Source organism: Papio anubis, chromosome 15 (genome assembly GCF_008728515.1).
Source record: "Papio anubis isolate 15944 chromosome 15, Panubis1.0, whole genome shotgun sequence".
Lineage (NCBI taxonomy): Eukaryota > Metazoa > Chordata > Mammalia > Primates > Cercopithecidae > Papio > Papio anubis.
Window position 1 is genome coordinate 27,546,433 of NC_044990.1, and position 25,579 is coordinate 27,572,011.

The following is a 25,579-nucleotide window of genomic DNA, read 5'->3' on the forward strand; positions in this document are numbered from 1 at the left end:
TCACTCATGTGACCAGAGTGCAGTGTGTAGGGGAAAATGTGGTACATGCACTAGTCTCACAGTCTCAGCTGTGTACTTAGGAGTTGAATGACCCATGACAAGTCACTTGACCTTTGTGAATGTTTCTTCTTTCAGAAAATGGAGAATAATGGTATTGTGTACCCTCACATGCATGAAATAATTAACTATATTGAAAGTATTGTCTTTTCATTTGTTCTTCTTTGAAATTGTTCTCAGTCGCATTTTTGTGAAAATCTACTGACATTTATTTCAGTGGATTTCATTTCCATTTATTTCAGTAGTGCTTAAAATTAAATGTGTCATGCCTTTTACTCATTACCTTTTTGCTTTCAGAATCATTACCCCTTCCCTTTACCTTTTTGTGGTTACTAGAAGTACTTACTAACTCCAAGTTTCCTTAGGCTCAGCCTTTGAGTTATCTTCAGAATTCTTCTCTCACCTCCTGATGCCCTTATCTAGACAAGGATCAAACATTGATGTTTATTCTACTTTAATATTTCTGGAAATCCAGAAATTAGATACTCCATTTCTTTCTTCTACAGTCTTTGTCAAAATTCATACAATATATATGGCTTTGAACTTTTTTAACAGTTTAGTTTCCTATATATATACTTAATTTAACCCAATGTGCAGTTTTTCTCAAGGGTAGTTTTGATGACTACCTTACAAGGATCACAATCTGCCTCAAAAAATATATTGTACATAATCTAGCCACTTTCTAAAAGAGCTATTTTCACTTTTTCCTATTACCATCTTTATCAGTTCTTAGACATTTTTACACAATCGTATCTGTTTTCAGCCACCACCTAGAAGTAGATTCAGGGTGGGATCATTGAGTAGTAGGAAAATAACTGAATTATTCAGGTCCTAGTCAATGGTTCTGTGACCTCAGACAAGTTACTTAACCTTTCTGAATATGCTCCTTTCATAAAATGAAGATAGGTAAGCCTATTTTGCCTACTTTAGGTGGTAGTTGTAAGAATCAAGTGATATGGATATAAAAGCAAATTTTACTTCTAACATTAACATACAAATAGAGTTCAATTACTTCCAAATCTATATTTTCAATCCTAATTATTCATCTGTTCCTGTAGAACTGTATCTCCTGAGACACACTAAAGAATACCCAAGTTTGAATGTTTCACTAGCAACTTTAGAAAACCAAATTCTCAATTTGCTTGTCTATCCAATTTAACACATTCTTCATTCCTCTAAAATGAAGAAGAAATTGGGTTAGATCTCTTTTGTTTCTGTTTCCTTTCGTCGTTTCCATCGGTAAACACTTACATCCAGGTTTTCCTGGGTTACAGTATCATCTTACATTTCTTTACCTTTCATTCTCCCCATGCCAGATTAATACTCCAAGCTTTATTATTTCACTGTAAGTTTATAGGATCCACTCTCCCCACTGTCCCCTACCACTCCACATACACACACAATTACTACCTCAGTCTTCACACAGGAATTTTGTGGTATCTATGTGGGTGTCCACTTCTTTTTCTTCTATGCGACTCTTTATAATTCACCTGAAACCAGCAACAGAAAACAGCATTTTTAGAAGATTTTTAAAATACATAAGAACATGCCTTGGACTACCAGATTGCAGTTATAAGCTTGGAAATATAAATACTCATTCCTGTATTGATCACCCACCTCTTTCTACCAAATTTTATCTCATCCAAGTCCTTTTAAATTCAGAATTCACTTACGAAGTTTTCCACATCTTCTCCCAATGAAATCACTCTTTCTGTGACTTTAACATTTATGTGCAAGTAATAAGATACCCTTATTTTTTTTTTTTTTGAGACAGAGTCTTGCTCTTTCACCCAGACTGGAGGGCTGGAGTGCTGGAGTGCAGTGGCATGATTTCAGCTTGCTGCAACCTCTGCCTCCCAGGTTCAAGTGATTCTTGGGTTTCAGTCTCCTGAGTAGCTGGGATTACAGGCATGCACCACCATGCCCAGATAATTTTTGTAGTTTTAGTAAAGATAGGGTTCCACTATGTTGGCCAGGCTGGTCTTGAACTCTTAACCTCAGGTGATCTGCCCACCTTGTCCTCCCAAAGTGCTGGGATTACAGGCATGAGCCCCTGCACCTGGCCATAAGATATCTTTTTAATAGAATGAGTTAGTACTAAAAGATTTTCTGGAAAAGCAAATTGAAAAAGTTGAAATTGGCCCAGTGCAGTGGCTCACGCCTGTAATCCCAATACTTGAGGAGGCCACGGCAGGAGGATCGTTTGAGCCTAGGAGTTTGCAACCAGCCCAGGCAACAATAGTAAGACCTTGTCTCAATAAAATATATATATATATATATTTATATATTAAAATTTTATATATAAAAATATATATATATTTTAAGTTGATATTAGTATTTTAAAATTTTTTAAATTTATTTTTAAAACTATGTTTGCTAAATTCAACCTAGTATTTTGGAATTCTGTTTAGTTAAAAGTATAGTTTAAGTTGAAAGCTTAGTTAATAGTATTTACCAATATTAATTTCTTAGTTTTGACAAAAGTGCATGGTTATATAGGATGTTAATATTAGGGGAAGCTGGGTAAAGGATAGACAGGGATTCCATACTGTCTTCCCAACTTTTCTTTAAACCTAAATTTATTTCCAAATAAAAGGCTTTTAAAAATACTTTATTTGTGTAACTCTGGTAAACAGTTCATCTCGCTCAGCCACTCATTTTGTTGATGAGGCCTAGAACCCTAAGAGGGTGGGAGTTCAGTGTACCACCAGGCAAATTAGTGACACATCTTGTGCTTCCATATTTAATATTTTCTCAGCTGTCTGTATTCACCACAGATCCTGATAAAGTAAGCTTCATAAAGTAGGTGCCAAGCTGGGCATAGTGACTCAACATCTGTAATTCCAACACTTTGGGAGGCTGAGGCGGGAGGGTGGCTTGAGGCCAGGAGCTCGAGACCATCCTGGGCAACATAGAAAGACCCCATCTTTACTACTACTGCTGCTACTGCTGCTGCTACTACTACTACTACTACTACTACTAATGCTTTTGACTACTATTCCTACTACTCCTACTACTACTACTGCTACTAAAGTAAATGCCAGTTAATGCTTTTGACTACTACTCCTACTACTACTACTACTACTACTAAAGTAGATGCCAGTTAATGCTTTTGACTACTACTACTACTACTACTACTACTACTACTACTACTACTACTAAAGTAGATGCCACTTTCATAGTCCTATTCACGTTCTCAAAGTTTAACACAACTGTGATCATCCCATAAAATCAAGAGACACTTATGGGTATCCATACATGTATAGTAACAGTTTGTTTTAAAAAAGAAAAAAACCTGCTCAGTTTCAGGTTAATAGCCAGCTGTATACTGGATCATACAAGGAATCATGTTTAAGTTCATTGTAAATGAAACACAGTACCAAGACTTTAAGACAGTATTATAGTGAATACAGTATTACATTTCCTATGATTTAACAGAAGCAAAATAAATATAGTAATAGTTTTTTTTATTTATTCAGACTTTGAGAACATTGAAAAGGACAGAATATTACAATTTTATGGAGATTACTTATTTTACTTTAATTCAAGATAGGAGTAATTGTCATCCTAGTGATTATTAGTTTGGTTTTAGAAATGCTAAGGTAGTCATTAAACGTGTATAATTTTAAAGCAAGCTTTTATATAAATGCCTACATATAATCTGGTACCTTTCTTACCAATCTGTAAACCTTACCCGATCTCTAGATTTTTTTCGCTTTATTAGGCTTGTCTTGTAAAAGTAACTTGTACTCATAAAATTATTTCAGTAGTATAAAAATATATAAAACATAATTGAAACCACCTGTTTTTTTCTGTCACAACTTTCTCTGCATCTCACCACACATACACTAAATCCCCAAAGATAACAATTGATGTACAGTACATTTTCAGACATTTTTGTGCAGTTTTATAAAAGTTAACTGCAGTCACAGTATATGTACTGCTTTCCAGCTTCACTTTTTTCTCCTATTATGTAGCACCTGTATATTGAGGAAATTTTCAGATGTTAGCACGTGTATGTCCACCTCGTATTCTTTTTTGAACACTTGCAGAATAATGTGTTCATGGGCTGTATTATGTACCGTCATTTAGGTAGTCAGTGCCCTATAGTTAGTTCTAGCTTTTTGCCATTAATAATGTTGCAATGAACATTCTTAAGTGTATATTTGTATACATATGTTAAGTTTATAGGATATTACCCTGAAAAAAAATTCCTGGATGTAGAATTTCTGAATCAAAAAGCAAACACATCTTAAATTTTGTGATGATTCACTAGTTGCTGTACACAAAGATTGAACTTATATATACTGATACCACGCTTAGAGAGTGCCATTTCTCCACATTTTTAACACTAGATAGTATTAGCTTTTTAATCTTCCCCTATCCAGTAGATGAAAACTGGGATTTTGTTTTAATTTACGTGTATTTATGAATGCAGTTTCACACATACATCATTTTATATGTTTTCTGTTTGTATTTATGTATCTTTGGATGTCGATGTCCTTTGCTCCTTTTTCTCTTGAGTTTTTGTCATCTTCCTGTTGTAAAAACACTTTCTAAATGAACCCTTTTAAATATGTTACAATGGTCTTTTTAATCCCGTTTTTTTTCTTTTGACTATATGTGGTGTCTGTGCTGATAGTTTTGAATGGCCTGGGTTTTAAATTTTTGTGGAACCCACCTCATTTGTTGTGGAACCCACAACAAATTATTTACAATGAGCAGGTTTATATTTTGAGCCGTTTTATCTGTATAAACAGATACATTTTATTTAATCTTGAAACCTCATTAGATATTTCACTGCTCATTGTATACATTACAGTTGTTTTAAAGAACTTTTAAATGTTGTATTTTTACAGGCCTCTGACATCCAGGCAAGGACAGTAGTACTTACCTGGTCACCACCTTCCAGCCTCATTAATGGTGAAACAGATGAAAGTACTGTACCAGAGCTCTATGGTTATGAAGTTCTGATCTCAAGTACTGGAAAAGATGGGAAATACAAAAGTGTATATGTGTAAGTATTTGTTGTTTTGCTTTCTCCCATTGTGTAAATTAATGGTTTATTATAAAGAGCTTATTACTAATTTTGCTCTATTTTTCCTTCTTCATGCTTTTATTCTCAATCTTTAAGTTGGCTAATGATAGTGATTTCAATGTAAATGGTCCAAATGTAGCTTGGTACACATTTCTGTCTACTCTCCTTCAGAATAATCACTTTTATTGACCACATTCAGCTTTTCTTTCCCAGTAGGCTGCCTAATAGATGGTTCAGTATTCACGTATTCTTAATGCATTAAATATAAGTTGTAGTATGTAGAACCCATGAAGTATGTAGAACCCATGACAAAAAATGGACAATTCATGATTGTAAACTCATGAAGTATGACACTGCTCCTCTAAGGACTTGGATTTAATTCTTACATGTACAAGCTCATGTCCTGTTGTAAAATGAATTTAGTAGCAGTGTTATTTATTTGCATGTTAGTATGTTTTTATCACATTTTGAAAACTTATGTAGTTCTTTCCTTGGTTTAAAAGTATATTACACACAGCCAGGCATGGTGGCTCACTCCTGTAATCCCAGCACTTTGGGAGGCCGAGGCAGGTGGATCACCTGAGGTCAGGAGTTCAAGACCAGCCTGGCCAACACGGTGAAACCCTGTCTCTACTAAAAATACAAAAATTAGCCAGGGGTGGTGGCACATACCTGTAGTCCCAGCTACTTAGGAGGCTGAGGCAGGGGAATCGCTTGAACCTGGGAGGTGGCAGTTGCAGTGAGCCAAGATTGTGCCATTGCACTCCAGCCTGAGTGACAGAGCAAGACTCCGTGTCAAGAAAAAAATAAAGGTATATTACACACCACGAAGCCTTGGAAAGATTCAGTAACTAAAATTGTGACATTTATGATTGACAGTTTTGAATTAAACTATTTTCCTGTTCATATAAAAGTTGATTATTCTAATGAAAAAGGGTAAAGTTAATGGTTAATTATTATTTAAGCACCAAGAAGACTGTAAAGGTGATGGTTAATCATTTGAATGATCATAATTAGCACAGAACACGGGCTCCATCAGCCTTCTTGCTATCTTTTTTCAAAACATAGCTGGCAAGAAGAAAGGAAAGTGAAACTGCCCCAGTGCCTCTCATCTAGTCACATAAGGTTATAAAAATTTCCTGTTTCCTCTCTATTGAGATTTCCTTCTGTTCTATTAATTTTTCTTAAGAGAGACAAGTAAACCTACCTAAGGGGTAAGTAGGGGATAAAGGACTATCAACAAAAAGGTTTCTGACTGTGTTAATGACTGTTTTCTAGTTAAATATGGTTGCTTACTAAGAGGAATGCTTTATTTCCATTTGCAGCCTGACCAGGGAGCACGAGGTGGGCATTAGTCATCTCCCATATCCTACAGGAATTAAGGTCTCTCTCTAAGGATGTTTGTATTCTCTTCCATTTCTTTCATCAGTGTTTTGTAGTTTTATCTTACAGAGATCTTTCCACCTGTTATGTTAGATTTATTCCTAGGGTTTTTTTTTTTCCTTTTGTAGCTATTGTAAATGTGATTGTCTTTTGGGCTTCTTTCTCAGCTAGTTTATTATTAGTGTGCAGAAATGATGCTAATTTTTCTATTTTGATTTTGTATCCTGCAACTTACTGAATTTATTTATCAGATCCAAGAGTTTTCTGGTGGAGTCTTCAGATTTTTCTACATGTAAGATCATGTCATCTGCAAAGAGGGACAATTTGACTTTGTTTTTTTTTTTTTTAATCTGATCACCTTTCATTTCTTTCTCTTGGCTGGTTGTTCTGGCTAGGACTTCCAGTACCATATTGAATAGGAGTGGTGAAAGTAGGCATCCTTGTCTCATTCAAGTTCTTAGAGGAAAGGTTTTTAGACTTTCCCCTGTCTATATGATGTTAGCTGTGGGTCTGTCGTATGTGGTCTTTATTATGTTGAGGTATGTTCCTTTAGTGCCTAGTTTGTTGAAAGATTTTATGAGGGGATGCTGAATTTTATCAAAAATTTTCTACATCTATTGAGATGATCATATAGTTTTTATCCTTCATTCTGTTGATATGGTGTATCACATTTATTGATTTGTATATGTGAAGCCATCCTTGCATTCCCTGGTATAAATCCCACTTGATTGTGGTGTATTGTCTTTATAATGTGCTGTTGAATTCAGTTTGCTAGTATTTTGATGAGGATTTTGTGTCTGTGTTTATCAGGGATTGGTCTGTACTTTTTCTTTTTTTGTTGTGTCTTTATCTGGTTTTGGTACCAGAGTGATGCTATCCTTGTAGAATGAGTTAGAGATAATTCCCTCCTCTTCAATGTTTTTAGAATAGTTTGAGGAGAATTGGTGTTCCTTAAAAGTTTGGTAGAATTTGTCAGCCAAGCCGTTGGTCCTGGACTTTTCTTTGTTTGAAGACTCTTTATTACTGATTCAATCTCGTTACTCATTATTGGTCAGTTCATGTTTTCTATTTCTCACTTATTGAATCTTGGTAGGTAGTACATATCCAGGAATTTATCTACTTCCTCAGATTTTTCAGTTTGTTGGTGTAAGTTGTCCATAATAGTCTCTGATGATTCTTTGTAAGTGTGGTATCAGTTGTAGTGTCTCCTTTCTCACTTCTGATTTTGTTTATTTGGGTCTCCTTTCTTCTTCTCTATATTAGTCTAGGTAGTGGTTTAGTTCTGTTCTGACTTTTTATTTTATTAGAGATGGCGTCTTGCCTAAGCTGGACTCAAATTCCTGGGCTCAAGTGATCCTCCCACCTCAGCCTCCCAAGTAACTGGGACTACAGGTGTGCACCACTGCACCTGGCTGTCTGCTCTGATCTGCACCACTGCACCTGGCTGTCTGCTCTAATCTTTATTATTTCTTCCACTAATTTTGGATTTGGTTTGTTCTTGCTTTTGAGGTTCTTGAGATGTGCGTTGCTAGATTGTTTATTTAGAGTCTTTCAGCTTTTTTATGTAGACATTTATTACTATAAACTTCCCTCTTGGCACTGCTTTTGCTGTATCCCATAGGTTTTAATATTTTGTGTTTCCATTTTAATTTATTTCAAGAATTTTTTTTTATTTTTCTTAATTCGTCCCTCTACCAGTGGTCATTCAGGAGCATGTTGCTTAGTTTCCAGGTAGTTGCATAGTTTCCAAAGTTTCTCTCGTTATTGATTTCTAGTTTTATTCTATTGAGTATTAGAAAATATATGATATACTTCCAGTGTTTTAAAATTTCTTGCGGCCGGGCACGGTGGCTCACACCTGTAATCCCAGCACTTTGGGAGGCTGCGACAGGCAGATCACAAGGGCAAGAGATCGAGACCATCCTGGCCAACATGGTGAAACCCCGTCTCTACTAAAATACAAAAAATTAGCTGGGCATGGTGGCGCACACCTGTAGTCCCAGCTACTTGGGAGGCTGAGGCAAGGGAATTGCTTGAACCCGGGAGACAGAGGTTGCAGTGAGCCAAGATGGTGACACTGCACTCCATCCTGGCAACAGAGCAAGACTCTGTCTCAAAAAAAATAAATGTTGAGACCTATATTCTGTACTGACATATGTTCTACCCTAGAGAATGTTTCATGTTTCACATATTGTAAAGAAAAATGTGTTTTCTATGCACACGTATGTTTATTGCAGCACTGTTCACAATAGCAAAGACTTGGAATCAACCAAAATGTCCATCAGTGACAGGCTGGATTAAGAAAATGTGGCACATATATACCGTGGAATACTATGCAGCCATAAAAAAGGATGAGTTCGTGTCCTTTGTGGGGACATGGATGCAGCTGGAAACCATCATTCTCAGCAAACTGTCGCAAGAACAGAAAACCAAACACCACATGTTCTCACTCATAGGTGGGAATTGAACAGTGAGATCATACTTGGACACAGGAAGGGGAACATCACACACCGGGGCCTGTTGTGGGGAGGTGGGATGGGGGAGGGATAGCATTAGGAGATATATGTAATGTAAATGACGAGTTAATGGGTGCAGCACACCAACATGGCACATGTATACATATGTAACAAACCTGCACATTGTGCACATGTACCCTAGAACTTAAAGTATAATAAAAAAATAATAATAATTAAACAAGAAAAATGTGTTTTCTGTAGCTGTTGGATGAAATGTATTTACAAAGGTCTATTATGTCCATTTGGTCTAATGTGCCATTTAAATACAATGTTTCTTTGTTAATTTTCTGTCTAGATGATCTGTCTAATGCTGAGAGTAGGGTGTTGAAGTCCCCAGCTATTGTTTTATTGGAGTCTGTCTCTCCCTTTAGATCTATTAATAATTGCTTTATATTTCTGGGTGCTCCAGTGTTGGGTACATATATGTTTAGATTTGTTATATCCTCTTGCTGAATTGATCCCTTTATCATTATATAATGACTTTGTCTCTTTTTACTGTTTTTGACTTAAAGTCTGTTTTATCTGAGTGTAGCTACTCCTGCTCACTTTTGGTTTCTGTTTGCATGGATTATTGTTTTCCATCCCTTTACTTTCAGTCTATATATGTCTTTACAGGTGAGGTGAATTTCTTGTAGACAGCATATAATTGGGTCACATTTTTTAATTCATACAGTGAGTTTATGTCTTTTAAGTAGAAAGTTTTTTGTTTGTTTGCTTGTTTTATTATTAGTATACTTTTGTTCTAGGGTACCATGTGCACACCGTGCAAGTTTGTTATATATGTATACATGTGCCATGTTGGTGTGCCGTACCCATTAACTTGTCATTTACAATAGGTATTTCACTTAATGTCATCCCTTCCCCTCCCCCCAACCCCATGACAGGCCCCAGTGTGTGATGTTCCCCACGCTGTGTCCAAGTGTTCTCACTGTTCAATTCCCACCTGTGAGTGAGAACATTTGGTGTTTGGTTTTCTGTCCTTGCGGTAGTTTGCTCAGAATGATGGTTTCCAGCCTCATCCATGTCCCTACAAAGGGCATGCACTCATCCTTTGTTATGGCTGCATAGTATTCCATAGTGTATATGTGCCACATTTTCTTAATCCAGTCTATCATTGATGGATATTTGGGTTGATTCCAAGTCTTTGCTGTTGTGAATAGTGCCACAATAAACATATGTGTGCATGTGTCTTTACAGTAGCATGATTTATAATCCTTTGGGTATATACCCAGTAATGGGATTGCTGGGTCAAATGGTATTTCTAGTTCTAGATCCTTGAGGAATCACCACACAGTCTTCCACAATGGTTGAACTAGTTTACAGTCCCACCAACAGTGTAAAAGCGTTCCTATTTCTCCACATCCTCTCCAGCACCTGTTGTTTCCTGACCTTTTAATGATCACCATTCTAACTGATGTGAGATGGGATCTCATTGTGGTTTTGATTTGCATTTCTCTGATGACCAGTGATGATGAGCATTTTTTCATGTGTCTGTTGGCTGCATGAATGTCTTCTTTTGAGAAGTGTCTGTTCACATCCTTTGCCCACTTTTTGATGGGGTTGTTTGACTTTTTTCTTATAGATTTGTTTAAGTTCTTTGTAGATTCTGGATATTAGCCCTCTGTCAGATGGGTAAATTGCAAAAATTTTCTTCCTTTCTGTAGGTTGCCTGTTCACTCTGATGGTAGTTTATTTTGCTATGCAGAAGCTCTTTAGTTTAATTAGATCCCATTTGTCTGTTTTGGCTTTTGTTGCCATTGCTTTTGGTGTTTTAGTCATGAAGTCCTTGCCCATGCCTGTGTCCTGAATGGTGTTGCCAAGGTTTTCTTCTAGGGTTTCTATGGTTTTAGGTCTAACATTTAAGTCTTTAATTCATCTTGAATTAATTTTTGTATAAGGTGTAGGGAAAGGATCCAGTTTGAGCTTTCTACATATGGCTGGCCAGTTTTCCCAGCACCATTTATTAAATAGGGAATCTTTTCCCCATTTCTTGTTTTTGTCAGGTTTGTCAAAGATCAGATGGTTGTAGATGTGTGGTATTATTTCTGAGGACTCTGTTCTGTTCCATTGGTATATATATCTGTTTTGGTACCAGTACCATGCTGTTTTGGTTACTGTAGATTTGTAGTATAGTTTGAAGTCAGGCAGCGTGATGCCTCCAGCTTTGTTCTTTTGGCTTAGGATTGTCTTGGCAATGTGTGGGCTCTTTTTTGGTTCCATATGAACTGTAAAGTAGTTTTTTCCAATTCTGTGAAGAAAGTGATTGGTAGCTTGATGGGCATGGCATTGAATCTATAAATTACCTTGGGCAGTATGGCCATTTTCACAATACTGATTCTTCCTATCCATGAGCATGGAATGTTCTTCCATTTGTTTCTGTCCTCTTTTATTTCACTGAGCAGTGATTTGTAGTTCTTGAAGAGGTCCTTCACATCCCTTGTAAGTTCTATTCCTAGGTATTTTATTCTCTTTGAAGGAATTGTGAATGGGAGTTCTCTCATGATTTGGCTCTCTGTTTGTCTGTTTTTGGTGTATAGGAACGTTTGTGATTTTTGCACATTGATTTTGTATCCTGAGACTTTGCTGAAGTTGCTTATCCACCTAAGGAGATTTTGGGCTGAAATGATGGGGTTTTCTAAATATACAATCATGTCATCTGCAAACAGGGACAATTTGACTTCCTCTTTTCCTCATTGAATACCATTTATTTCTTTCTCTTGCCTGATTGCTCTGGCCAGAACTTCCAACACTATGTTGAATAGGAGTGGTGAGAGAGGGCATCCCTGTCTTGTGCCAGTTTTCAAAGGGAATGCTTCCGGTTTTTGTCCATTCAGTATGATATTGGCTGTGAGTTTGTCATAAATAGCTCTTATTATTTTGAGAGATGTCGCATCAATATCTAGTTTATTGAGAGTTTTTAGCATGAAGTGTTGTTGAATTTTGTCAAAGGCCTTTTCTGCATCTATTGAGATAATCATGTGGTTTTTGTCTTTGTTTCTGTTTATATGATGGATTACATTTATTGATTTGCATATGTTGAACCATCCTTACATCCCAGGGATGAAGCCAACTTGATCGTGGTGGATAAGCTTTTTGATGTGCTGCTGGATTCGGTTTGCCAGTATTTTATTGAGGATTTTCGCATCAATGTTCATCAGGGATATTGGTCTAAAATTCTCCTTTTTTGGTGTGTCTCTGCCAGGCTTTGGTATCAGGATGATACTGGCCTCATAAAATGAGTTAGGGAGGATTCCCTCTTTTTCCATTGATTGGAATAGTTTCAGAAGGAATGGTACCAGCTCCTGTTTGTACCTCTGATAGAATTTGGCTATGAAATCCGTCTGGTCCTGGACTTTTTTTGGTTGGTAGGCTATTACTTATTGCCTCAATTTCAGAGTCTGTTATTGGTCTATTCAGGGATTCAACTTCTTCCTGGTTTAGTCTTGGAAGGGTATATGTATCCAGGAATTTATCCATTTCTTCTAGATTTTCTAGTTTATTTGCATAGAGGTGTTTATAGTATTCTCTGATGGTAGTTTGTATTTCTGTGGGATTGGTGTTGATATCCCCTTTATCATTTTTTATTGCATCTATTTGATTCTTCTCTCTTTTCTAATTCATTAGTCTTGCTAGTGGTCTATCAATTTTGTTGATCTTTTCAAAAAACCAGCTCCTGGATTCACTGAATTTTTGAAGGTTTTTTCCTGTCTCTATCTCCTTCAGTTCTGCTCTGATCTTAGTTGTTTCTTGCCTTCTGCTAGCTTTTGAATGTGTTTGCTCTCGCTTCTCTAGTTCTTTTAATTGTGATGTTAGGGTGTCCATTTTAGATCTTTCCTGCTTTCTCTTGTGGGCATTTAGTGCTATAAATTTTCCTCTACACACTGCTTTAAATGTGTCCCAGAGATTCTAGTATGTTGTGTCTTTGTTCTCATTTGTTTCAAAGAACATCTTTATTTCTGCCTTCATTTCGTTATTTAACCAGTACTCATTCAGGAGCAGGTTGTTCAGTTTCCATGTAGTTGTGCGGTTTTGAGTGAGTTTCTTAATCCCGAGTTCTAATTTGATTGCACTGTGGTCTGAGAGACAGTTTGTTATAATTTCTGTTCTTTTACATTTGCTGAGGAGTGCTTTGCTTCCAACTATGTGGTCAATTTTGGAATAAGTGCGATGTCGTGCTGAGAAGAATGTATATTCTGTTGATTTGGGGTGGAGAGTTCTGTAGATGTCTATTAGGTCAGGTTGGTGCAGAGCTGAGTTCAAGTCCTAGATATCCTTGTTAACTTTCTGTCTCCTTGATCTGTCTAATGTTGACAGTAGGGTGTTAAAGTCTCCCATTGTTATGTGTGGGAGTCTAAGTCTCTTTGTAGGTCTCTAAGGACTTGCTTTATGAATCTGGGTGCCTATATATTTAGGATAGTTAGCTCTTCTTGTTGAATTGCTCCCTTTACCATTATGTAGTGGCCTTCTTTTGTCTTTTGATCTTTGTTGGTTTAAAGTCTGTTTTATCAGAGACTAGGACTGCAACCCCTGCGGGTTTTTTTGCTTTCCATTTGCTTGGTGAATCTTCCTCCATCCCTTTATTTTAAGCCTATGTGTCTCTCTGCATGTGAGATGGGTCTCCTGAATACAGCACATTGATGGGTCTTGACTGTTTATCCAATTTTTCAGTCTGTGTTTTTTAATTGGGGCATTTAGCCCATTTACATTTAAGATTAATATTGTTATGTGTGAATTTGATCCTGTCATTATGATGTTAGCTGGTTATTTTGCCCGTTAGTTGATGCAGTTTCTTCCTAGCATCGATGGTGTTTACAATTTGGCATGTTTTTCAGTGGCTGGTACTGATTGTTCTTCTCCATGTTTAGTGTCAGGACTCTTATAAGGCAGCCCTGGTGGTGATGAAATCTCTCAGCATTTGCTTGTCTGTAAAGGATTTTATTTCTCCTTCACTTATGGAGCTTAGTTTGGCTGGATATGAAATTCTGGGTTGAAAATTCTTTAAGAATGTTGAGTATTGGCCCCCACTCTCTTCTGGCTTATATGGTTCTGCCAAGACATCTGCTGTTAGTCTAATGGGCTTCCCTTTGTGGGTAACCCGACCTTTCTCTCTGGCTGCCTTTAGCATTTTTTCCTTCATTTCAACTTTGGTGAATCTGACAATTATGTGTCTTGGGTTTTCTCTTCCCAAGGAGTGTTTTTGTGGTGCTCTGTATTTCCTAAATTTGAATGTTGGCTTGCCTTGCTAGGTTGGGGAAGTTCTCCTGGATAATATCCTGAAGAGTGTTTTCCAGCTTGGTTCCATTCTCCCCGTCACTTTCAGGTACACCAATCAGACGTAGATTTGGTCTTATCATATAGTCCCATATTTCTTGGAGGCTTTGTTCATTTCTTTTTACTCTTTTTTCTCTAAACTTCTTTTCTCGCTTCGTTTCATTAATTTGTTGTTCAGTCACTGATACCGTTTTTTCCATTTGATCGAATCAGCTACTGAAGCTTGTGTATGCATCACGTAGTTCTCGTGCCATGGTTTTCAGCTCCATCAGATCATTTAAGGTCTTCTCTACACTTTATTCTAGTTAGCCATTCGTCTAATCTTTTTTCAAGGTTTTTAGCTTCCTTGTGATGGGTTCAAACATCTTCCTTTAGCTTGGGGAAGTTTGTTATTACCAACTTTCTGAAGCCTACATGTGTCAACTCATCAAAGTCATTCTCCATCCTGCTTTGTTCTCTTGTGGGCGAGGAGCTGCGATCCTTTGGAGGAGAAGGGGTGGTCTGGTTTTTAGAATTTTCATCTTTTCTGCTCTGGTTTCTCCCCATCTTTGTGATTTCATTTACCTTTGGTCTTTGACGATGGTGACCTACAGATGGGATTTTGGCGTGGATGTCCTTTTTGTTGATGTTGATGCTGTTCCTTCCTGTTTATTAGTTTTCTTTCTAACAGGTTCCTCAGCTGCAGGTCTGTTGGAGTTTGCTGGAGGTCCACTCCAGACCCTGTTTGCCTTGGTATCACCAGCGGAGGCTGCAGAACAGCAAATATTGCTGCCCGATCCTTCCTCTGGAAGCTTCGTCTCAGAGGGGCACCTGGCTGTATGAGGTGTCAATCGGCCCCTACTGGGAGGGGCCAGTTAGGCTACTTGGGCGTCAGGGACCCACTTGAGGAGGCAGTCTGTAGATTCTCAGATCTCAAACTCCGTGCTGGGAGAACCACTACTCTCTTCAAAGCTGTCAGACCAGGGACATTTAAGTCTGCAAAGTTTGTGCTGCCTTTTGTTCAGCTATGCCCTGCCCCCAGAGATGTAGTCTACAGAGGCAGGCAGGCCTCCTTCAGCTGCGGTGGTCTCCACGCAGTTCGAGCTTCCTGGCTGCTTTGTTTACCTACTCAAGCCTCAGCAATAGCGGACGCTCCTCCCCCAGTCTCACTGCCACCTTGCAGTTCCATCTCGGACTACTGTGGTAGCAGTGAGCAAGGCTCTGTGGGCGTGGGACCCTCCGAGCCAGGCCCTTGGATATAATCTCCTGGTGTGCCATTTGCTAAAACCACTGGAAAAGCACAGTATTAGCGTGGAAGTGTCCTGACTTTCCAGGTACCGTTTTTCACGGCTTCCCTTGGCTAGGAAAGGGAATTCGCCGACCCCTTGTGCTTCCCGGGTGAGGCTATGCCCCACCTTGCTTTGGCTCACACTCTGGGCTGCACCCACTTTCCAACATGTCCTAGTGAGATGAACCCGGTACCTCAGTTGGAAATGCAGAAATCACCCGTCTTCTGCATTGCTCACGCTGGGAGCTGTAGACTGGAGCTGTTCCTATTCGGCCATCTTGGATCAGCCTCCTTAAGGAGAAAGTTTAATCCATTTACCTTAAAGTTACTATTGATATGTGAGGGTGTATTTCTGTCATTTTATTAATTGATGTCTGATTGTTATGTTGTTTCATTCTTTTTTTTTTTTTATTTCTGTAATGGTACATTTGAGTTATTTTTCTTCCTCATTTGTGTGTTTGCTCTATCAGTAAGTTCAGTAAGTTTTATACTTTCTTGTGTCTTCATGACAGCAGATATTGTCCCTTTGTTCCAGGTGTAAGACTCCCTTAGGCATTTCTTACAGAACTGCACTAGTCGTGATGCATTCCCTCAGCTTTTGCTTGTCTGGAAAATACCTTTTTTCTCCTTCCTCTATGAAACATAAGTTTGTTGGGTATATATCTTTGGCTGACAGCTGTTTTTCTTTCAGCACTTTGAATATATCATCCCATTCCCTGCTGGTTTGTAAGATTTCTGCAGAGAAATCCTATTAATCTGATAAGAGTTCCCTTATAGGTGACTAGATGCTTTTCTGTTGCTATCTTTAGAATTTTCTTGGTTTTTTTGCTTTTAACAGTTTGACTATAATTTCATGCAGAAGACTGTTTTGTATTTATATCTGTTTCATATCTGACTCTCCAAGCTTTCTGTGTCTGGATGTCTAAATCTCTTGCTAGACTTGGAAAGTTTTCAGCTATTATTTTGTTAAATAGGTTTTCTAACCCTTTTATTTTCTCTTCACCATTTAGGATACCAAAAATTCAAATATTTGATTGCTTTATAGTGTCCCATATGTCACATAGGCTTTGTTCATTCATTTTTCTTCTTCTTTTTTTTTTTTTTCTTGAGGTGGAGTTTTGCTCTTGTTGCCCAGTTTGGAGTGCTGTGGCATGAACTCAACTCACTGCAACCTCTGCTTCCCGGGTTGAAGCAATTCTCCTGCCTCAGCCTCCCAAGTAGCTGAGATTACAGATGCTCACCACCACGCCTGGCTAATTTTTTCTATTTTTAGTAGAAACGGGGTTTTGCCTTGTTGGGGAGGCTGGTCTTGAACTCCTGAGGTGATCCACCCGCCTCGGCCTCCTGAAGTATCTTTGTTTCAATGGGTTATTTCAAAAGACCTGTCTTCACGTTCTGAAATTCTTTCATTAGCTGTATCTAGTCCTTTGTTGATGCTTTCGAATGTGTTTTGTATTTCATTTAATGAATTCTTCAGTTCTAGAATTTCTGTTTGGTTCTTTCTTATGATTGTGTTTCTTTGGTAAATTTCTTATATTCTAAATTGTTTTTCTGAATTATTTGTATTGCTTTTCTGGTTTTTCTTATATTTCAGCTGAGCATCTTTAATATCATTATTTCAAATTCATTATCTGGGATTTCTTAAATTTTTGTTTTTGATTAGAATCTGTTGCTGGAGGATTATTATGTTTCTTTGGAGGTGTCATATTGCCTTGCTTTTTCATATTTCTTCTGTCCTTATGTCAATATCCATGCATCTGGTATAGCAGTCACTTCTTTCAATTTTTTGAGCTTGCTTTCATAGGGGAAGACTTTTTCCTGAAGATGCATCTATAGTGTTGGCTGGGTAGAGCACTTTGGCTTTGATTCAGGGTGCATGCGAAAGTATAGTCTTCATATATCTTCTGCTGTAAACAGTGTTATGGTGTCTGTGATTTCCACAGTGGCTTAGGATACAGTTGTTAGTGGAGGCTGTAGTGAAGTTTTGCTGGGGATGGGGATGTGAGGTGAGCCTGTCTTCGGGCCTCAGTGGTGGCAGCAGCAGGCCCAAGCCTACCTGTCCTTGGGCCCCCAGGTGTTGTACATGAGTACCAGTGTTAGCAAATCCAGGCATTCTGATTCTTGGGCCTCTAGGCAGCTGCTTGCTCAGGTGCTAGTAGTGGCAGCAGTGGGCCAGGCAGGTGGGCAGGTGGGTTCTTGGGCCTCTGGGAAGCCGATATGGCTTGGGTAATGGCATTAGGACTAACCTCTGGGTTCCAAGTAGTCCATGCTGATGTCGGTGGTGACTGTGACAGGCTGGGCAAGCCAGCCCCCAGGTCCACAGGTGGTACATGCAGATGGATACCTGCTGCAGTGATTAAAGGCAGGTTGGGTGGGCTCAATCTCAGGCCACCAGGAGGAGTGCTCAGGTGTGGCACGGGGTGATGGACTGGGCTGGGTAGTCCCCAGGCCTCCCAGACCGTGTGCTCAAATCCTGGGGGCACAGAACCAAGACCTGTCTTCAGGCCCTCCAGTGTTGTTTGTAGGTGCTAACTGTTGGCAGGGTAGGGATGACCCCCAGGCCCAAGGAAGAATCCTCAGGTGAAGGCGGCAGTGGCTACGCTGCAGACCTGCTACTAGGGAGGGCTTTTAGTAGCAACAGCTGTATGCAGGCAGCTAGGGAATACCCACTTCACTTGTGCTTTGGCCCCAGCTGCAGCAGCCCACAGCTGCAGTTGCTGCAGACAGGAAGTTTGTCGTTGGAGTGCACAAAGATGTGCAGCAGCTTTTTTGCTGGGGGCAGCAGGTTCTTTGCCAATGGCTCAAGCTTTAGTCCTGAAAGCAGCAACCAGTCACAGTGGTGGCCTGTGGGTAGCGAATGTCAGTGGGACTCCAGACATGTGGAGATGTGGGGACTGTAGGGCCCGTGGGCAGGATGCAGTCTGTTGGGGGTTGTGCTCTCAATATGATACCTTGTTCTAGCTGCTTAGGGTTTGTTTTTGGGAGGTGTATAGGACCCAGCGTAAGCTCCCTCTCTTGAGCAATGCTTGCATGACTCCAGGCATCTCCCTGTGTTAGTTGCAGCCCACAAGGGTCTAGGATCTTTCCCATGACTAGAATACAGGAGTCCACGATGGGAATGTGGACCACTGGGGGTCACTTACTTACCCTTTCCCCACACTGGAGAACCTTTCTAGGCTCCCAGTTGATTGCAACCTAGCAGGCTTACTTCCCTCTCCTTCCTTGTTTTACATGTTTCCAGTCACTCCTGCTTAATTCCAGTGTTCTCTCTTAGGTGATCTGTTCAAAGTGTAACATTTTAAATGAAGTTCCACATTATTTTCTAATAAAATAAAATAGTGGCAGACGCCTTGTAAAAAATTGGCAATTTTTCTTTCAACAGTACATCTTTTATTTATTTTAACTATGCAAAATGGATTTTTAAATAATTGATAATAGTTTTGTTTCTTCAGTAAACTAAATACCTTCCTTAACTCCACTCCAAAAAAAAGTCTGGCTCACTCAGCGGATTTGCTTAGCACTACCTTCTGTTTTAAAGTAGTATGCAGGTACACATGTAAGTTTGGTACATATCCTAGCTGCCAAATTCCGTATTAGTGGAATCTGAATCCAGTTACAGTTGGTAAAGAAAGAAGTAGTTTCATAAAATACTCTAAACTATAGTGTATATAATGTACATCGTTTGAAAATGCTTTGTTTACCAGACATTGAAATACTACCCTTTTTTCCCCAGAGGAGAAGAGACAAATATCACTTTAAATGATCTCAAGCCAGCCACGGATTACCATGCAAAGTAAGGAATTCCTACAGATTGCCTCTATATGATACAGCATAAGGGGTTTTTTTTTTTAAATAATTATTTTTTTAAAAAATCTATTATATGATTTAAACATTAATTTCGGATTAAAAGCAGACTTTGTGGGCTGGTCGCAGTGCGCCCATAATCCCAGCAACTTTGGGTGGGCAAGAAGGGAGGATTTCTTGAGCCCAGGAGTTTGAGACCAGTCTGAGCGACATAGTGAGACCCCATCTCGACAAAAAAATCCAAAAAGTAGCCAAGCATGGTGATGCAGGCCTGTGGCATCAGCTACTCAGAAGGCTGAAGTAGGAGGATTGCTTGAGCCCAGGAGGTTAAGACTGCAGTGAGCCGTGATTGTGCCATTGTATTCCAGCCTGGGCTACAGAGTGAGACTTTGTCTCAAAAAAAAAAAAAAAAAAATTTCCAGACTTCAATTTTTCTGTTGGTAAAATTATCAAAATTTTTCAACAAACAAAAACATTTAACTCATGTTACAGTGAAGGGCTAGAATTTTGGGTTTGGAATGAATCTGTAGAATATGTCTGTAGCATCTAGTTTGGCACTGGAAACTTGTCCCAGCTTTTGGAATTTTTATAAAATAATTATAAATACTTCGTTTACACACATATTTTTACTACATCCTATTTTAGGGTTCGGGATACAAGACTCTAGAATTTCATAACATTTAATAGGAAGAACTTAGATAATGTTTTACTCTATGCAGTTCTTCTAGTGTAATTTACTAAAATTTCATAGACTCTAGGGCTTACCCAATTGAAGCCTAATATAACACATTTAGTTAATTACCCCCATTTTTAAAAAGAGTGTATGTGGTTGGAATTATTTCTGTTAAAGTACTAAGTGTTCAAGTGTACTTCCTATGGATATATTCAAAGTATTGTCCAACCTAATATTTTTCAAACTGTAGATTGTAGTCACATTTAGTCATGAATTTAATTTTGTGCATTATATTCAGCATTTTTTTTTTAAAGAAATAGAATCAAATAGGACAGAAAGCATCAGTGTATTCCCCATAGTTGAGAACATTGTTTCAGGAATTTTTTTTGCGTGTGTGTGTAAATACACATATGCACACTCACAGTTATATCACAATTTAAAATTATTTCTTTGGGTTGCAGCAAAAAAGAAAAAAAAAACTTGTCCTTTTTTTTGGAAGGGTCACCTTTTACTTCTGATAGTCATATTTTCTTGATAGAACTTTTAGTGGACACCTTCCTAATCTGCAAATACTTAAAGGTGACACTATTGAAAATAGGATACAGTGATTCTGAAAGGTAAAACTATTTATTTTATCACCATAGAGTCCAGGCAGAATATAATTCTATAAAGGGAACTCCTTCAGAAGCTGAAATCTTTACCACCCTGAGCTGTGAACCTGATATACCTAATCCACCAAGGATAGCCAATCGGACCAAAAATTCACTCACTTTGCAATGGAAGGTAAGAATATTCTTTAGGGTGTTTCCAACTGGACGTGTGTTTCTTTGTTTCCCCTGGTAGTATTAAGTTTCAGTTGTTTCTGGAGACAAAGAGCTCTAATTTGTTCCTGCTCTTTACATATAAGACATAAATGCCTATTTAATGTATCTTAAAATAGCACTGTTACTGGTTTTTCTTACTATATGTAAATATAGCAAAAACGATTGATTTGTAATTAACAGTGCTTATTACATTGCACATGTGATGGCATTGAGATTCACAACAGTGATTCTTAACCCATTACTTCTTTTTGTAATACTTTGTCATGATGCCTTTATATTCCGAGTTGTATTGTAAAATTAGATTTATAATAGCTGTACTCATAGATCAATATGCTGCCTAAAAGGAGGAATAAAGTTATTCTCAATAGAAAAGTATATATTTTAATTTATAAATGTTTGGTCCCAGCTACACAAGAAGATACAATGAAGTAGACAGATGCCATACATAGAATTAGTCATTCAAATACCACAGACAGCATTGTCACTGATTATGTGATTTTCTGAAATAGTGTGGACTCGGTAAATTTCTGAACAAATTAAATGCAGTTTTTCCCAAATTGCGCAGTTATTGCATTTTGGGAAACTTGGTGTCTGTTAAAACCATACAAAAAATACTTTATAAAATGGGATTTGGTTCTTCAATTCTGATAGATATTTGAAAGTCCTAGAGGAGAACAATTCCTCATCATACTGATTGTCCCCCATTCTGTGGGGCTATTAGCGCTCTTGATCTTCACCCCATAACCACCAGACTCTCCCCTCCTGAATTATTGTGATCAGGTCAGAAATAGCCCCCACAAAATTTCAAAACATCCCTTAGAATGGGGTACCAATCCTGTTAGTATTGGTTTGCAGTGAGATGTAACTATTCCTCTTGATTTAATTATCTGTCCTTGCGTCCAGAGCAAGCTCAGGGCTAGCCTTACTTTTGAAAGCTTTTAAAAATGTGGGGCTTACTACTTGTTCTGTAGCTTGTTAGTTTCTAGTTCTTCTGAGGATATTAGATACTTTTGTAGTCAAAAAGTACTATTAACACATGTAAGTCAAGCAGCTGTGTATATATACATATATTCATGTGTGATAAAAAAGTATGACTAATTTTATTTCATGTCACTTACAGTAGTAGTTTATTTGTGAATATGCTCAGACCCTTTCCTTTGGTAGAGCAGTTGAGGTAGCAACCCATTGTTCTTTATATAGGTTAAAGATTTCTGTAGATAACTGTTCTTTATTTCAATGATAATTAAAATACAATTTGAAATGTCTGCCTTTAACAGTATCCTAACATCCCTATATAAGATGTAGGCAGTGGTACCTCAGATTACCCACACAGGTTTCCCAGGCTTGAACCCTTCCAGAAATGGCCCTATGTACACACACAATAATCAACATGGTTGGAAAAAGATATTGTCACTGTTGTTGGAAGATAGTATTATATACCTCAGAGTCGGGAGGATTAAACAGGTAGCATCTAAATAGCCCAAGGTGTAATGTCTAGAACATAATGAGCATAATAACTATTGTTATTTAATATTAAAAACGAAGAAAAGTCACTAAGAGTAGTTTAGTGACTTGAATAGCTGGTCTTTTGACTGCTACCTCACCTAATCTAAAAGCATTCCTATGGGGGTTAACATGGGAGGTAGCAGTTGAGAGAGGTATCTTATTAACTGACTTTGTTTAGAATTGCCAGAGCATGGTGATAACAAAAAGCTCACTAAAGATGATCTTTTTCTGTTTATTGCCAGTTCCCCCAGGCAGACTATGTGCTTCTCAGCCCCTAGAATACTGGGTAGGAACACTGATTTTGTGGGCAGGTAGAACAAATTCAGTTCTGCTCTACTTTTAACGACTTTGTGATCTGGGACAATTTATTTGGTTCTTTGAAGCCCTCATTTCCTCTTTTGTAAAGTTCAGGTAATAGTACTTCATAGAGTTGATCTGAGGACTAAATGAGATAAGGTAAAAAAAAAAAACACTTTACACTTAATAGTATCCGCTCTAACTTGGAGAAAAGCTAGAGGCTCAGTCTCAGGTTAAGGTGGACATTTTAATAGCCTCACTTTTAGAAAAGAGAAAAATTAATCAAGTAAATGTGAGAGACCTCAGCAACTAGACTAGAGCAGTCTGGAGTCATTAACAGTTGGAAAATGTCTTTTTATACCCCTCACTTCCTGCTGAGACTTTTGATCTCTCTCTTTGGATTCTCTTCCTCTACATCAGAAGAGTTGGAGTTTCCCAAAGATTCTTTCTCTGCCCCGTTCACATTATATTCATTTTTAACTGCCACTGCAGTTTGCCAGTCAGTGAGATATTACCCTAACTTAACAAGCAAATTCTGGCCATGCTAACCAGTTTTAAATTATAATTTAAAAAAAAATTAATATTGTAAGATCTGTATTAGTGTTTAACAAATAATTTAGACCTCTGTGTTCGTCTGTATTAAAAACTTAATGATCCTTGATTGCCATTTACATAGTTAGCAATATTATGTAAAAACTGGAAAGAGTTCGTAAAACATCTTTTCAGAAATTAAAATGGTAGAATTTTGACCAGAGTCTTAAAGTCAATTGTCTGCAAATATATGGAGTTATAATAAGAATAGGGGTGATCATTTGTTCTGCAAAGAGGAAATGGGCTGAAATTGTAGAAAGAAAATTCAGATGGAATTAAGGTTGAAATTCATGATTTTTAGAATGATTAAATACTGAAATAAAATGCCAAGGGAACTGCATTCTTTTACACCTAAAATATTAACAGATTGCTAAGTCAATAGTCTCAGGTAACCAGCAGTCAGTCTAGAAACGAGAACCGAGACACTGCCCTCCCAGAGCTTCTTTCAGCACCCTGGTTCTTCGCTCTTTGGTATTTTATACAATATTCCATTTATTTTGTAAGGTGAGTTTTAATACAAATGACAGGATCAGTCCTACAAACTTAAAGCTGATAAAACTCTCTGGAAGGAAAGCAAAATGTTTTTTTTTAAAGACTTTTTCAAGTTATTAATAGTTCTTGCTAAAAGAGATTGTTCAGTGTTCAGGAAGACTTGAGTAGCTTCTTGCTTTCTTTCCCTATATTTCTTTCCTTAAATTTGAAAGGATTATAGGGTATACAATATATATATTTTTGTATTTTCATGAACATTTTCCCAGAACCAAGTCACAGGGAACATCTGCCACATAAGCTAGATCCTTACATTAGATCATCACAGTATCATTTATGAATGTACTAATTTGTTTTCATTTTGTTTTTTGATGTTGGTTTTAGGCACCTAGTGACAATGGTTCTAAAATCCAAAACTTTGTATTAGAATGGGATGAAGTAAGTAAATTGAATCTTTTTAAATGCTTAACATTATGTGCGTATCTTCAGGCAGAAATAACTTTTTCATTTATTTTAATCATCAAGTACATTCTTCTGTCAAAAAAAGTATGAATGATTTTGTGTGGTGCATGAGTGGATTGATGGTGTTTTTAGAAAACATTCCTGACTTCCCTATTTTCAACTAAATCACCATCAAAACTATTATTTAGGTAACTACCTTGATAAAGGAACTTTTTTTCATATCAGCCTTAAAGGCAAGTGTATTCCTTTTCCTACAGCTGCTATAACAAATTACCCCAAACCTGATATTAAAACAGTACATTTTTCTCTTACTGTTCTGAATGTTCAGAAATCCAAAATGAGTTTCTCTGGGACAAAATCAAGGTGTCAGCATGGCCAGGCTCTCTCCAGCAACTTTAGAGGAGAATCTGTTTCCTTGCCTTGACAAGCTTCTGTAGGCTGTCATTACTTGGTTCATGGCCACATCATATTGCCTTTTCTCCCCTTGTTTCCATCATCACATCACCTTCTTCCTCCTCTGTCTTCAAACCTCTTTGTCTTCCTTTTTTAGGAACACTTAAGATTCCATGTAGGGTCTATTCAAATAATCCAGGATGAGCTCCCATCTCGAGATTCTTAGTCACATTGTACGGTTCCTCCTACCATATAAGGTCATATTCACAGGTTCAGGGGATTGGGAGCTGGATATTCATGGTGGCCATTACTCAGCCAACCACAGCAAGCATACTGGACTTCGTTGTTTAGTACCGGGGCGTCCAATCTTTTGGCTTTCTTGGGCCACACAAAATACTAGATTTGTTCAAAGGTAGTTGCTGTTTTTGCCATTAAAAGTAATGGCAAAAACAGCAGTTACTTTTGCGCCAACCTACGTTAACACTAACAATAATAGCTAATGAGCTTTTGAAAAATCACAAAAATATCTCATAATATTTTCAGGAAGTTAACAAATTTGTGTTGGGCCACATTTAAAGCTGTCCTGGGCCGCAGGTTGGACAAGCCTGGTTTAGCACATTGTTTTTACTATCAGTTACTATGTTCTCTCTTGCCCTGTGGCTTGTACCAAGCTAAGAAGAGGGGCCAGAGGGAGTGGAAGAAATTCCATTGATAAGTTGGGAATCTGGCAGTATATTAAAAGAACAATAAAGCACAACCAAGTAGATTTTATTCCAGAAATTCTAAGATAATTTAGAATTAGAAAACCTATTAACATATCACATTAATTTAGAAGAAAACTATATTATCTTGATAAATTAAGGAAGAGTATTTGATTACCATTCATCTGAGTTAAAACTCAAAGCAGATTAGGAATAGAAAGGTAATTTCTTATTTGATAGTTATTTTTGTACCATCACTAAACAAATAAAGGCATTTTTATGCAATGCTGAAATAAGTCAAGATTGC

The 25,579-nt window shown here is 37.8% G+C and overlaps 1 protein-coding gene across 3 annotated transcripts in view; it reads left to right on the plus strand.

Annotated features, from left to right (window-relative positions):
- Positions 1-25,579, plus strand: part of FNDC3A (fibronectin type III domain containing 3A) — a 218,322-nt gene that overhangs the window by 155,574 nt on the left and 37,169 nt on the right. For all 3 annotated transcript variants that reach the window (XM_003913872.4, XM_009191925.4, XM_003913873.5), the window contains 4 exons: positions 4,917-5,074; positions 19,266-19,325; positions 20,654-20,792; positions 24,101-24,154. In XM_003913872.4, the coding sequence (XP_003913921.1) occupies positions 4,917-5,074; positions 19,266-19,325; positions 20,654-20,792; positions 24,101-24,154 (411 nt within the window). The remainder of the gene's footprint in view (positions 1-4,916; positions 5,075-19,265; positions 19,326-20,653; positions 20,793-24,100; positions 24,155-25,579) is intronic.